The sequence below is a fragment of the Bos grunniens genome, chromosome 3, assembly GCF_055505025.1.
Source record: "Bos grunniens cultivar Pamir isolate PY7600 chromosome 3, Bosgru_T2T1.0, whole genome shotgun sequence".
Taxonomy (NCBI): domain Eukaryota; kingdom Metazoa; phylum Chordata; class Mammalia; order Artiodactyla; family Bovidae; genus Bos; species Bos grunniens.
Genome location: NC_141167.1, coordinates 113,607,955 through 113,621,469, shown reverse-complemented (window position 1 = coordinate 113,621,469; position 13,515 = coordinate 113,607,955). Strand labels below are relative to the sequence as shown.

Sequence of the window (13,515 nt, the reverse complement as noted above, 5' to 3'; positions counted from 1 at the left end):
GAAATATAGAAAGTGGGACTTCTCTGGTGGTCCAGTGGTTGACACTCCATGCTCCCAATGTAAGAGGCACAGGTTCAATCCCTGGTTAGGGAACCAGGATCCTACATGCCACAAGGGGTGGCCAAAAAAAGAAATATAGAAAGCAATTTTTTTCAAGCTAGGTCTTAAAGGAGGTGATGGTTAAAAGACAGGGTTTTTTCTGGGGGAAAAAAAAAAGGCAGAGGGACAGAATAAGCCACTGGCAACACCAAGAACTGTGTGTGTGCTGTGTGCTAAGTCGCTTCAGTCACGTCTGACTCTTTGCGACCCTATGGACTGTAGCCCACCAGGCTCCTCTGTCCAAGGGACTCTCCAGGCAAGAATACTAGAGTGGGTTGCCGTGCCCTCTTCTGTGGGAGCTTCCCCAACCAGAGACTGAACCCACATCTCTTTACATCTCCTGCATTAGCAGGCGGGTTCTTTTAGCACTACCGCCCCCTGGGAAGCCCCCCAAGTACTATACAGCTTAGCTAAAGCAAACACCTGCGCAAATGGATGAATTTAAAAGGTTTAAAGAACAGGGGTTTGAAGAGTGAGGGTCTAAGTATTAAACTGTTATTTTAGGGAACTACCACCAGGTTCTAGACAACCCGGATGACCTTGAAGTGAAAAAGGCCATCATACAATAATGCAAAAAATATGAGAATGCAGATTTCTCTGCTATCCACATGAAAAGGTACTTGAAGAGGATACACAAGCTTTCCACTAAAATGCTGCTATTTTTTAAATAGCAATCAATACCAGAACTGCTTTTCAAGTCCAAGACTAAAATGTGCCCAGCCACTCTACCTAAAGAAGCTCTGATCCAGCGTTTACATGGTATCATGAAAAACACATGATCACTACACCCCTTTAACTCACATTATATCAAATCTTTAAGAAAGGTATCAGAGTGAAGCTCTGGGACCAAAATTAAAAATACACTGAGATTCTACAAAAGTTTATCATATATCCACTATGTACATGGGGGATACAAGATCACATTAAGATCCAACACTTCTAAAAAAAGTGCATGATGTCCCTCACATCATTGATATCAGAGGCATAAACATTTCAAGAACCTTATGTTTTACACTAGAAAACTAGAAGGGCCCACTACTGGAAGGAAAAATAATCCAACCAACACTTCCTTCAGCTCTTCCCTCTTCCCAGCTTTGGAGGCAAGGGGTGAATACAGACATTGTGCACCCAAGACTCCCAGAAAGAAAGAAGTGGGAACAAATCTCTTTATATCAATTGAAGTAATTGTGACTCTGAAGTTGCAGGGCACGCATTCCTCACACCAGGCTAGGTCCAGTTACTCAGCTACCCAGCGAGAGTTTTCAGATGTGGGTTGGAATCTACAGCACTCTCTGTCTAATGCTATTGTTTCCCAGACAAATACCAATGTAAACTTTCCACAAGGCCCTAACAGAATCTGGTTGCACAACTATATAACCTTATTTGAAATACGACAAGAGTAGATGTTTAATCTATCCTTGCCTTTCATGTGAAACCAGAAACCCTGAAAAGATTTCTTTTCCAACCCAGGAATAGCACTTTATGTTACAGCTAGAAAGTAACAGTAGTTGCCTTGTTTTGTTTTTAAAAAACCAGAACTTATAATTTCCATTTAGGGCTGTCCCTTTCTAAATGCACTATACATGTCTCCCCCTAAATGTAATCATTGCTCAAATTGTTTCTGAAGCTCTTCCCTGTATCGAGGCAACAACAGTAATGTAGAAAGAACACTGGACAAAGTAATAAAAGTCAGACTGGAGGTCTAGATTGCCCTAATGTATATAGTGAGTAACTGAGCTTCAGCTTTTTCATTTGTAAAATGGGATTGATAAAACCTACATTACTGATTACTAGAAGGATAACATGAGAAAATGTATAGGAAAGCACTCTCTAAACTGCACTATACCACATATATGTAATTTATTAATATTCCACTGGTTTCCCAAAGGTCTTTAGAATTCACATCACATTCTCTTTAAAATTCTTTGTGGTGTTAAAAATCTTCATCTGCTGAAAATGGATCTGACTTCTGGAAAAAAACAAAAGTTATTCAAAGCCAAGTCTATGTCATCAAATTAAATAAAAACCATTTTTAGTCCAAAACAAGATATAATATAATGACTTTCTTTTGCACATCCTCTACACCTGATCTGATGGCACATGAAAACTTAGTTTCATAAATGTCTGAGGTTAACAACAACATTAAAATATATAATCTTGAAGGACACAATGAAGAGCAATCATTTATACATGAAAGTTCTGATTAACTGTATGAGCATCCAACCAACTCCAGCAAGAACTCCTGAACTGATCTCCTAGCACCACCAATCTCTTCCCTATCATTCAATATAACCAGTTAAGTTACTGAAAAAGAAAGCTGACTTCATCAATCATCTGCCTAAAAGTCTTTAACAGTGAACTGGTATGCACAGTCAAACAAGGTCCTTCTCAACATGACCCAATCCAGTTCTCTAGAACTATTCCCCCACAAGTTCCCTTCAGCCCCCTATACTACCAAACTGAAAGTCACATTGCCCACAGATAGAGCAATAGTTTCTTTTGACCACATGCCTTTGCTCAGGCTATTCTGAGTGGACCTCCCTTACAGTCTGATAAAGTTATCCTTCAAGACCCAGCAACTCCCAAATGGCAACTTCACTCCTAAAAGGAAGCAGCCTTACCTGCTGCACCTGCTATGCTCCCAAAGCAACTGTTCATATCTCTAAATCAAAATTAGGTTGCTTATTAATCAATCTCCTGTGCTAAACTTTGAGTTCCTCCAGCATAGAATGGAATACTTTACATCTACAGCACCTATAACAACATGACACATAGAACAGGCTCAAAAAAATGGTGTGTGAATGAGTATGCTTATTTTAAAAAGCAGTCTTAAGAATTCAGACTTTAAATAAATTAAGCCTTGTTTTTAGAGGGGCTTTATTTAATACGATGGGCAATGCCAGAGGGTTAATGACTCTTGGTGGGTTTGTGCTTAAGTTGCATGAATATTACAAGACAGAAGCCTAGCTATTCTTAGCTTAGTTCTCCATCTAGGTCTTCTTGGCTTTGGCAAATCATTCCCTGACTATCAATGGAGCTTGTGCTACATAGCTGGTTATTCATCCCTAGCTAGTTTGTGAACTGTTCAGGGACTATACAGAATATAGAATACTATTCAAAATCTATAACATACAGCACTGCCATACTAATAATTTTTAGTTAACCAAGCATTAAAAACATTTAGAAATATTTCTCCTGAGTTCAAGTTATGACTATTTTCTTTTTTTTTTTTAATTTTTAAACTTTACATAATTGTATTAGTTTTGCCAAATATCAAAATGAATCCGCCACAGGTATACATGTGCTCCCCAACCTGAACCCTCCTCCCTCCTCCCTCCCCATACCATCCTCTGGGTCGCCCAGTGCACCAGCCCCAAGCATCCAGTATCCTGCATCGAACCTGACTATTTTCATTTGCAAAGAAATGACAATCATCTAATCAATGACCCAGACTTGTCTAAAATAAATGGAATTAGTGACACTACTAGAACTAGAAACCAGCTCCCAGAATTTCTTAGAAGGTATTTTCCTTTGAGGTGAGATCAGCACATTATAAACAAATCCCTCTAGTGAAATGGAATTAGACCCCAGAACTCCCAAAAAGAAAAAAAAAAAGTTTTTTGAAATCTCCTACTTCTTTTAAAAAGCCCTTGTAAGAAATGAAGAGAGGTGTCCCTCCCATAAGAGTTTTGTACTATCACTAATGAATCCTAATAATGATAGTCCTATATAGCTCAAAATTAGTTTGGACATAGTCAATGAATACAGTGATCCTCACTTTCTAAGTACTAAACATGAAACTCCTAAAATGAACTGTTCAGACCCAACATGATCAATACAAGCTATAAGGTAATGCCACCAAAAAGCCTATGACATCTACTGAAATGTATATACCAAGGAATTTAGAAGCATTCAATTATGGTCAAACTACCTGTAATAAAGGAGGCAATCTGGCAAGACTAGCCCTGACACATTTTAGAAAGAGATACAATTGGAAATAACAGACAGGGAGAAAAATGAAGGATCAAGGTAAACCATTCCTGATCTCAACTCCCAAGAGCAATCATTTTGTCACAGAGAAAAACTAAATAAAGTCCGTCTATTTTTATGCCGAGTGACTGAAGTGGAAAGAGAACGAGAAGATATTTGGGGAAATCAGGAATTAAATCTCAACAGCATTTAAGCTAACTTTCCATAACAAATAGTTTCTAAAAATAGTGCTGGCACGAAACTGTGCTGGGATTTGTATCAAGTGCGTCTAAAGTCACTAAAGCGGCTACAGCTACACAGGCTGTGAGAACGAGTCCTCTTAAAAAGCGGACAATTCAGAATGGAAGAAAATCTAGGGTATTTCTCTGGACGAGCTGACACTGCAGAGAAAAACTGAGCTATCTACTCCCCTCACCCACCAAATAAAAAAATAAACTAAAACTGAATTTCCGGGCTGCTTTGGCGCAGCAGAGCGACAGCTATAGGCGCTGTTACTAATCGTCAGCCCGGTGGGGTTCCTGCACTTTCTACCAGGGGCCGGTTAGGAACTCGAACAGTGCCCACCCATTGCCAGCAGCTGGTGTTTGCAGGAGTAAAATGCAGAAGTACAGTACACCAAGATTCTTCTCGAAGCCCAAGCCCTAAATGAAAAAGTTAGAGCTGTTTTCTTGAGCTCGGCTCTGGCCGTGGCCCAGAGAGCAAGCTGGGGGAGAACTATTAGAAGTGGGGAAAGCAAAAGAAGCGAGAACCCCGCGACCCCTCCGTAAAACGGAGTAAGGAAAAAATAATCCGCCAGTGACTCCGAAGCTCTCCACGATATACAGGAGCGGCTGGGGGAGGGGAAGGGGTCTCTAGGACTCGAGACTGCGTCGCCTCCACCCACGGGTCCTTTCCGTGCCCAAGCACGGGGTAAACAGCTATCAGCAAGACGTGAGGGGGCAATACAGGTCCCCTGAGGGCCGCCGGCACGGACTCCCAGCCCCAAACTAAAGTCACCTCAACAAGAGCGCAGCCATCTTGGGATCCGGCCTGACGGAAGTGACGCCAGACGGCCCCACCACCTCTGGGCGGGGCTTCCGTCACGTGACAACACCGACTATGTTAGAGGCTTGGGCACCTGTCGGGTTCAGTTTGTTGGCTGGTTTTATCTGCTCTCATGGTGTCTGCCTCTTTCTCTCTCAACTGACTTCTATTTGAAAGTGAGAAGATTTCGGCAGAATTGCGGCTGGGTCAGATTCTGCAGTGTACATTTCACCGCTGTACACACTGATTTGTTCAGCCCCACAAAACAGGACTTGCCTAGATTCTTCACTGAAGACGTCTTAGTCTGGTTTCACTCCTTCCCCCTTCCAGGTGGGACTAAAAACGTCTTATAGGATGATTGACACACCGAGGGAAAAGATACTTTGGGTTTACCCAGTATGGTATGGTATGGTATGGATGAACCAAGAGATTAGCATACTAAGTGAAGTAAATCAGAAAGACAAGTAGGATATCATTTATATGTGGAATCTAAAATATGACACAGATAAACTTATTTACGGAACAGAACACATAGACAGCAAATGTTTAATTACCAAATGGGGGTGGGGGTGGAATAAATTAGGAGTTTGGGACTAGCAGATATAAATTAACTATATATAAAATAGATTCAAAAAAATAAAATAAAATAGATAACCAAGAAGATCCTACTGCATAGGAAACTACATTCAATATCCTGTAATAAACCGTATGGAAAAGAATATATATATATATTACTAGATACGTGACTTTGCTGCACTTTGCTACTATTTGCTGCACTTTGCTGCACTTTGATACTATGCACTTTGCTGCATACTAGAAACTAGCACAATTTTGTAAATCAATTATACTTTTAAAAAAGTTTATTAAAGATACTTGGGGCTCCTTCCCATTCTTATGTGAACCTTCTTCACCAGAAATAGTGCACAAGTTGAGATCCGTCGGGGAGAAACCCTCCCAGACCACTATTCGCCAAGGATGGGGAGCATCCTCTAACCACCTCCGTGAGCTTTATGTCTCACAATTCCTGGGCTTGAGCTGCCACATGAGCTAGATGTCCACTAACAACAGCGCTGCCTTGTTCCTTGTTTCAGGGCTGTGTGGGCGACACCCACTGCCAGAATAACCTGGGGTGAGGGTGGGGGAGAGCTTGCTTTGATTTGTATGCAGGAAAGCAGTTCTGAGGAAACCTAGCACAGCAGTCACTTCCAGAGAACTTAGGACTTAAAGGAGAAGCAAACAAGTGGCAAGGAATGGAAGAGAGAAAAAGTCTGCCCTTTTTGAGGAGGTGGGGTGAGAAGAAGTGAAGGAGACAGCAGCCCAGGGCAACTCCTGTTCTACAATAAAAACATATTCATCACATTAATATTCAGATCTTATTTATATTTAGCACTCCTGTGCTTTTCCTTTCAGGACTTACATAGGGGAGATTCACTTATATCTGCATCAAATGAAAATACTATTTTGCATTTCTATAATGCTGTCAAAGAAAGCACTTTAACAGGCCTCTGGTTTTGGAAGAGACCTTTGAGGCGCTCCAACCTGCTTTTCTATCTAGTTCAGGAATCTCCTCTGCAACACAGCTGACAGCTGATCTTCAAGACTGTGCCTTAATGTATTCCTTAATGGGTATCTCAAAAAAACAGGTTTCATTTAATAAACAATTTAGTCTTTAGGAAGTTGTTATGTTAGAGTTTTCTGCTATTGATCTTCCAGTCATTGGCCCTCTGAAGTTTCACATTAACAAATCCAATGAGTGTCTTTTTCACTTAGCTCTTTAAATAGTTTCACTTAACTTATCTGTCTTAAAACTCAGCTCTGACTATATAGACACTCCCATTCCTATCCCCAAATACAAACCCCAAACCTTCAGCAAATTCTTATAATGTACCAAATTAAATCCACCCCTTTAGTCTGTCATTTAAGGCCCTCCACAAACTGACTTCAGCTTTCCTGTGCAGCCTCCTTTCCTGTGATGCCTGTTCAAGATCCCCCATGTCAAGTCAAAATGGGGGATACCAGATCTGCCCTGAATATTCCCCAGACTTCACAAATCTACCCAACGCCTCCTCCACACACACACACATGCTTTCTTATCTCTTTATCTTTGCTCTTGCTCTTCTACCTTCCAAGATGTCTGCACTGCCAATTTCTCCTCTTCAAAATGCCATGCATCCTTAACAGCTGGTCTGCATCTAATACTGACTTATAGACATGACTCCCCCTTCTTCTGAACTTCATTTATTAAATGAAAGTTATTTTTGTGTTTAATATCTGTTACACAACTTAATCTTGCTAATGTAGCTCTGCATGCCCTCTTTATGCTCTTGGCACTTTGTTCATCACACTACTATACCAAGCATCATGGTTTATTATAGTTCATTGTTAATGGGTTTGTTCTCTGATTCCCCTCTCTCTGCTTCCCCAAACTAAATTTTGAACTCCTTGAAGGAAGATCTTAATTTTTATTCCTCTATTACTCAACTACCCACATACTCACATACTCATCTATGTAGCTGGCACTCAATGTGATTTTGCTGCCTTGCTCTTAACTGAAATGGACTTAAACTTCAGCATGAGGCAGTGAAGAGCTTCCTGAAAAAGAGGGTAAGATTAGAGGATTATCCCCTGGATATTTTCCCATGGAGAAAAGGTTTTATCTGGAAAGAATCACCCAAGATGCAGAGAGATGGAAAAAAAAGAAGACTCCCAAAGGACCTGGTCATCTCAAGAAGCCTGTATTGCAGCCCATAGTAGTCAAGATAGTAGGGATATCCTGTTTTCAAATTTCTCTGGGGCTCGCTAACTCCCAGGGCTCTAGAGGAGCCACTCTCAGGCAAGGAGACTATGGAAAAACCCCTTTTCATAGGTTTAAGACTCAGGTTCTCCTGCCCATCTGTCCCTCAGAGAAATGTGTTTGTGTCCCTTTTTCTGTCCCTCTCCTTCACCCCCCCCCCCACCACATGACATTCCAGCCTAGGCCAGGGGGAGGCCAGCAGACACAAAGCCTTCAGTGTGTGGGGTGGTATGTGACCCCCAACCCCTCCACCCAGAGGACACAATGCCACTTCTGCTCCCTGCACTCTGCCCCGCTCCCCACCACCTCTCAACTGCACATGCCAGGCTGCAATTGGTTACTGGCTCAGGACAGCCCCCTCACACTGGGGTCCCGGGGGATTTTAAGCGGGTTCCAGGAACCCCCGCTCAGTTCCTTGTCCCCCACTCTCCCAACTGCGCAGGCGCTCTGGGCCCTAGCCCTGCCCCAGCGATGGCTCCTGGGGCTCCCTCATCCAGCCCCAGTCCTATCCTGGCTGCACTACTCTTCTCCTCCTTGGGTAAGTTGAGCTGACCCAGTCTGGGAGCCCTGGGGCTCAGGTTGTCTCTCAGCAACCTTTCCATGGCCTTCGCTGCACTGCCCTCTGCAACCAAAGAAAGAGTGAGCAAGAGCAGGAAGGTGATATTCTCTGTAGAAAAATATATATACATATAGTTTGGAGAGAAGCTGTTAAGATAAAGGTATTCTGTGAAGGGAGAAGGGAGTGTAGAGTGTTTCCGGAACCAAGGTGGACTTGACTGGATAGGGGTTGGAAACTGGTCCTTCTCATTCCTCAGTAGTGTAGGAGGTAACTTAACCTTAGTCTCCCCAAAGAAAAGAGTCAGGGAACCTGATCTAAGGGTGGAGCCCAAGGGTTGTGGTCCCAGCTCTTTGGATCTGCTGCCTCAGTTTCTAACTGCATCTGTTGTCCATTACATGGGTGAACAGAGTACAAGGGAGGTTCCATGAGATTCCAGGGTCTTGTTGCATCTAAAGCTATCTTCCACAGAAGCTGGCCAACCCTCCCATGGCAGATGCTGACTGAGCAAGAAAAACTCAAAGCAGGGTTATCTGAATGGATCCTTCCCCTCTCCAAACTGCCCTGAAGCCTGGTGCAATGGGCGAGAAGTAGGGCAAATGGGAGAGAGAGGGGAGGAAGAGCTGTTTAGAATGTCTGAGTTTCTCTGCTGTCAGCTCCTTTAGGGCTAAACCCAGAATCTAGACTCCTCTGGGCTGTACTGGACTATTTGAAGGTACCCTAAGAAAATGTTAAGGATAGGGAATTGGAGAAGGGCATGCTGAGGGAAATGAGGAGAGGGAATCTTGGAGTTTAAGAGGGAGAAAGGGTACTGTCCAGCATCTGCCCCACTCATAGAACCATTGAACAGAGCTGAAGGGCAGTGGTTTATACTTGAACAGGAGGAATAGAAGTTAGATCCAATGAATAAGCTTACTTGTTACATTTGGGATTCCCCAGAAGGCTCCAAGGCTGAGTTCCAGGATGTGAATCACTGGTATTACATGCTGAGGTGGGAGATTTGGGACTGTGGAGTTGGGGATGGGATCGGGGGAAGGGGAGAGGAGGCATAAGCCCCCAACACTGGTCAATGGTCAGACAATGGGTCTCTATTTATTTGGTTGCTTCCTCCCCCTCCCATAGAACAAAAGGGTCTACAGTTGCCCCCAGCCAGGGCCAACCCACACACATAATCTCCCTGGAATGGCCTTCCTTGTATGGGTGAGTCTTGGGAGTGGCACTGGGCCAGAATGGTCAGAAGGAGGGTGAGGAGGGTCAAATCAGAACCACAGAGGGCTCACAAGCAGAGTCATCTGAGTTTGGGGCTTGGGGCGGGGGCGGGGGGTGGTTTCCTGCTTGAATCCAGCTTCCCCTGAGAGGGCTATGAGGTGCTCCCCTCCCTGACCCTTCCAGTCAGGAGCAATTGTATGGAAAGTAGGGATTCAGCAATGAGGACAGTTGGGCCAGGGAAAAAGACTTACAGTCTCCAGTTATCTTCATCTTTTCTGCAAGAAACTTGAGTTTGCCATTCTGTGAAATACTATGCAGCAATAATATTGATCACTAGGCATCAATGTGGAACACCCTCCCAGACACCTGTATTCTTTTATATACGTATATTCTTAAGGAAAAAAGTAGACTGTAATGCAATATATGTTTTTTAAAAAAAGCTTCATAGAACAAAACTATTTGAGTTTATGCTGAGTCTGATACAGAGAAAATGATCACACATTAAACTAATAACATTGGTTCTATCTGGAAGGAGACCACAGAAGAGGAATTGGTTGGGAGCTGTCAAGACAGACTTTAGCTTTCTTTATCTATACTGCTTGCATAGTTATAAGAATGCACAGGGTGTTACCTGTATAATTTATAATAAGTTTTAAAAATCATTAAGCCTGCATCTAAAGGATAGCTTAAGAATTAGATACTGATCTAAAGGCAAAGGAAGATTCTGGAGACTGAATCCAACGTCTGAAAGTCCTCCGGAGAACTCTGGTACTGTTGTCAAACATGCTGAAGAACTTGAGCCAACACAGTATTTCTACTCTTCTATTCAATTAGTCCAGAGAGACCTGGGCCTCAGAATTCATCATTTTTGCCCCAATCTTCGCTATGGTCTGTGACTCAGGCTTGACTTCCCATTGGTCTCACTCCTTCTATACTCCTTGCCGGGCCCACCCGTGCATCTGATTTCCCCTCTATGTTTGCAGTGCTCTCCCCTGTCCAGGCCATTGTGGTCTACACAGACAAGGAGGTCCACGGTGCTGTGGGCTCCCAGGTGACCCTGTACTGCTCCTTCTGGTCCAGTGAGTGGGTTTCAGATGACCTCTCCTTCACCTGGCGCTACCAGCCCGAAGGGGGCCGTGATGCCATCTCGGTGAGTGCCTGGGGGAATACTGGGATTGCATAACAGAAAGGGGGTTTCAAACAACCACAGGAAAGAGAACTTGGGCTAAGGAAGGAGAAATCCTTTTTGAGCCGTAACCCCAACTTTGGCAAGGTAAGTGGCAAGTCTTGTCTCCCTGCTGGGACCTACCAACACCGACACTCCCTCCCCAGCCCTACCGTCTCCAGCCCAGAATCCTTCACCCTGAGGCGAGAGTTGCATGCTTCCCCTCATTCCTCACAGATCTTCCACTACGCCAAGGGACAGCCCTACATCGATGAGGTGGGGACCTTCAAAGAGCGCATCCAGTGGGTAGGGGACCCTCACCGGAAGGATGGCTCCATTGTCATACACAACCTGGACTATGGTGACAACGGCACTTTCACCTGTGACGTCAAAAACCCCCCAGACATAGTGGGCAAGACCTCTCAGGTCACGCTCTATGTCTTTGAAAAAGGTGTGAGAGGAGGTGGGACGGGAGTATGGGAGGCAGTTCACAGAGGGGATCAGGCCTGGCTGAGAGGCTGGGGCAAGGGGCAAAATGCCCGGGCTAATGCCCCTCACGCTCTGGGACAGTGGGCAGAAGGCAGCCTTGTTCGGATATCTTAGATCCCCAGCCGCAGGGAATAGGTGTGTGGCTAGGAACCAAAGACACTTGTCTCTGCTCATTCCCCACGTGTTTTCCTTGCCCCGTTTAGTGCCTACGAGGTACGGGGTGGTGCTGGGAGCCGTGATCGGGGGAGTCCTGGGGGTGGTGCTGTTGGCGCTGCTGCTTTTCTACCTGATTCGGTACTGCTGGCTACGCAGGCAGGCGGCCCTGCAGAGGAGGCTCAGGTAAAGGGCGGAGTCTGACACCCCTTCCCCGACCCACTACTCCCGGTCTCTGGGCGGAGACTACTTCGATGGGTGGGAGGGTGGAAGGGAAGACGAAGCCCCCGAATCCACAGCACACCCTTTCCCTGCAGTGCCATGGAGAAGGGCAAATTGCACAAGACTGCGAAGGACGCCTCAAAGCGCGGCCGGCAGGTTAGCGGGGCTTGGGAAGCCGCCGGGCAGCCCGTCGAGGGCGGGCTGGGAACAGTCAAGCCCTACCCAACGGGTCCCTGATGCATGCGCTCCTCCCCACAGACGCCGGTTCTGTATGCCATGCTGGACCACAGCAGAAGCACCAAAGCTGCCAGTGAGAAGAAGACTAAAGGGCTGGGGGAGTCTCGCAAGGATAAGAAATAGCGGTTAGCGGGCCGGGCGGGGGATCGGGGGTTAGGGGCGGAGGCTTCCAAAGGCCCTCGGGTGGTGGTCATCGAGATGGAGCTACGGAAGGATGAGCAGAGCGCGGAGCTCCGGCCTGCCGTCAAGTCCCCCAGCAGAACCAGCCTCAAGAACGCCCTCAAGAACATGATGGGCCTGGACTCAGAAAAGTGATCACCCGCCCCAAGGCCCTACCAGAGCAGGGGGACCTCCGGTCCTCTATCCCCCGTCTAGGTGCTTTCCTCCTTAGCTCCCCAGCCCTGCCCTGCCCTCACTTCCTTTTGAGATGTAAGTTTCATTCCAGACTTCCTTACCCAGGCACTTCATATTCTCCCCCACTTTCACCCCCTGGCTTTCTGGAAGCCCAGGCCCCATCCTATCTTCCCCTTGCCCCAAGGACTGTGTGTTTGGTGCCTGTTCTTCTGGCGCCGAGAAGAAAGGGACCTTGATACCCCTGCCTCAAATCCAGGCCACCTGACGTTTCGATCCCCTGCACCAGCTAGCCTGTCCCACTGGCTCTCTTCTTTCTGACCCTCCATCCCCTCCTTCAGGTGGTCAAGCTCCATACTCTACCCTCCTAGCTAACACCCAGGTCACCCAAATCAGACTCTCCTTCAGGGTTTATTTAGGTTGTTAGTTATTTTTTATTCTTTAATCCATTCTTCTTTGTTTGTTTATCTGTACCCATGCTCTACCCTCCCCCCATGACTGAGTACCAATGACGTCATGTGGCTTTTGCAATTCTTCACCACCACCACCACCACCCCCCCCTTTAAATCCTTAATGGAGAGCCAGCCCAAGCAGAGCAGCTCCTGATCCTCAAACCTCAGCTACAGGAATGGTGCCCCCTGATCACTCTGGAGCACTGTTCTGGGACTCAAGGTGATGGGAATGGAGAGAGGGAGACAAAGGATCCTCACAGGTCAGGGGTTGAGGAAGGGGCAAATGAGCCTTAAGAAATAGCTTTTAAATAATCAAAAAGCAGAAAAAACAAGTGGGAAATAGGGGGAAAGGGAAGAGGTTGCACTCCCAGCCACAGGGGATTCTTAAGATTTTTCTACATCCTGTATATTTCTTCTCAAACCCCCCAAATGTCCTTAAATGTTTAATAAACACTGACATTTCCAGAAGCTGCTGCCTCCATCTCCAGTTTCCTCATTCTCCTGGGAGTAATCCCTGCCTCTAATCCCCAGTCCCACTCTTCCCCAACTGATTTCAGTTGTTAAGAATTTGATTTCATGATATGGGGTTACATAGTCTAGTGGAGAAGGCAATGGCACCCCACTCCAGTACTCTTGTCTGGAAAATCCCATGGATGGAGGAGCCTGGAAGGCTGCAGTCCATGGGGTCGCTGAGGGTCGGACATGACAGAGCAACTTCACTTTCACTTTTCACTTTCATGCATTGGAGAAGGAAATGGCAACCCACTCCGGTGTT

General features: G+C 45.5%; 2 protein-coding genes across 4 annotated transcripts in view; one reads left to right on the top strand and one right to left on the bottom strand.

The window, feature by feature from the left end:
- The window catches only part of SDHC (succinate dehydrogenase complex subunit C), a 30,300-nt gene extending 25,171 nt beyond the window's left edge, over window positions 1-5,129 (bottom strand). For all 3 annotated transcript variants that reach the window (XM_086393753.1, XM_086393755.1, XM_086393754.1), the window contains exon 1: window positions 5,086-5,129. In XM_086393753.1, coding sequence (XP_086249879.1) covers window positions 5,086-5,105 — 20 coding nt within the window. In that variant the 5' untranslated portion in view covers window positions 5,106-5,129. The remainder of the gene's footprint in view (window positions 1-5,085) is intronic.
- Window positions 5,130-8,315: 3,186 nt separating this feature from the next.
- On the top strand, window positions 8,316-13,208 carry MPZ (myelin protein zero). The gene is made up of 6 exons (XM_086393746.1): window positions 8,316-8,444; window positions 10,655-10,821; window positions 11,074-11,287; window positions 11,529-11,664; window positions 11,796-11,856; window positions 11,959-13,208. Exons 1-6 carry the CDS (start codon window positions 8,378-8,380, stop codon window positions 12,058-12,060), a joined length of 747 nt encoding a protein of 248 aa, XP_086249872.1. The 5' UTR covers window positions 8,316-8,377; the 3' UTR covers window positions 12,061-13,208.
- Window positions 13,209-13,515: the final 307 nt, after the last annotated feature.

Coding starts and splice junctions, on each gene's coding strand:
- MPZ (XM_086393746.1), top strand. CDS start 8,378: ATGGCTCCTGGGGCTCCCTCATCCAGCCCCAGTCCTATCCTGGCTGCA. Junction 10,822..11,073: donor GGGGCCGTGATGCCATCTCG/GTGAGTGCCTGG, acceptor CATTCCTCACAG/ATCTTCCACTACGCCAAGGG. Junction 11,857..11,958: donor CCTCAAAGCGCGGCCGGCAG/GTTAGCGGGGCT, acceptor TCCTCCCCACAG/ACGCCGGTTCTGTATGCCAT.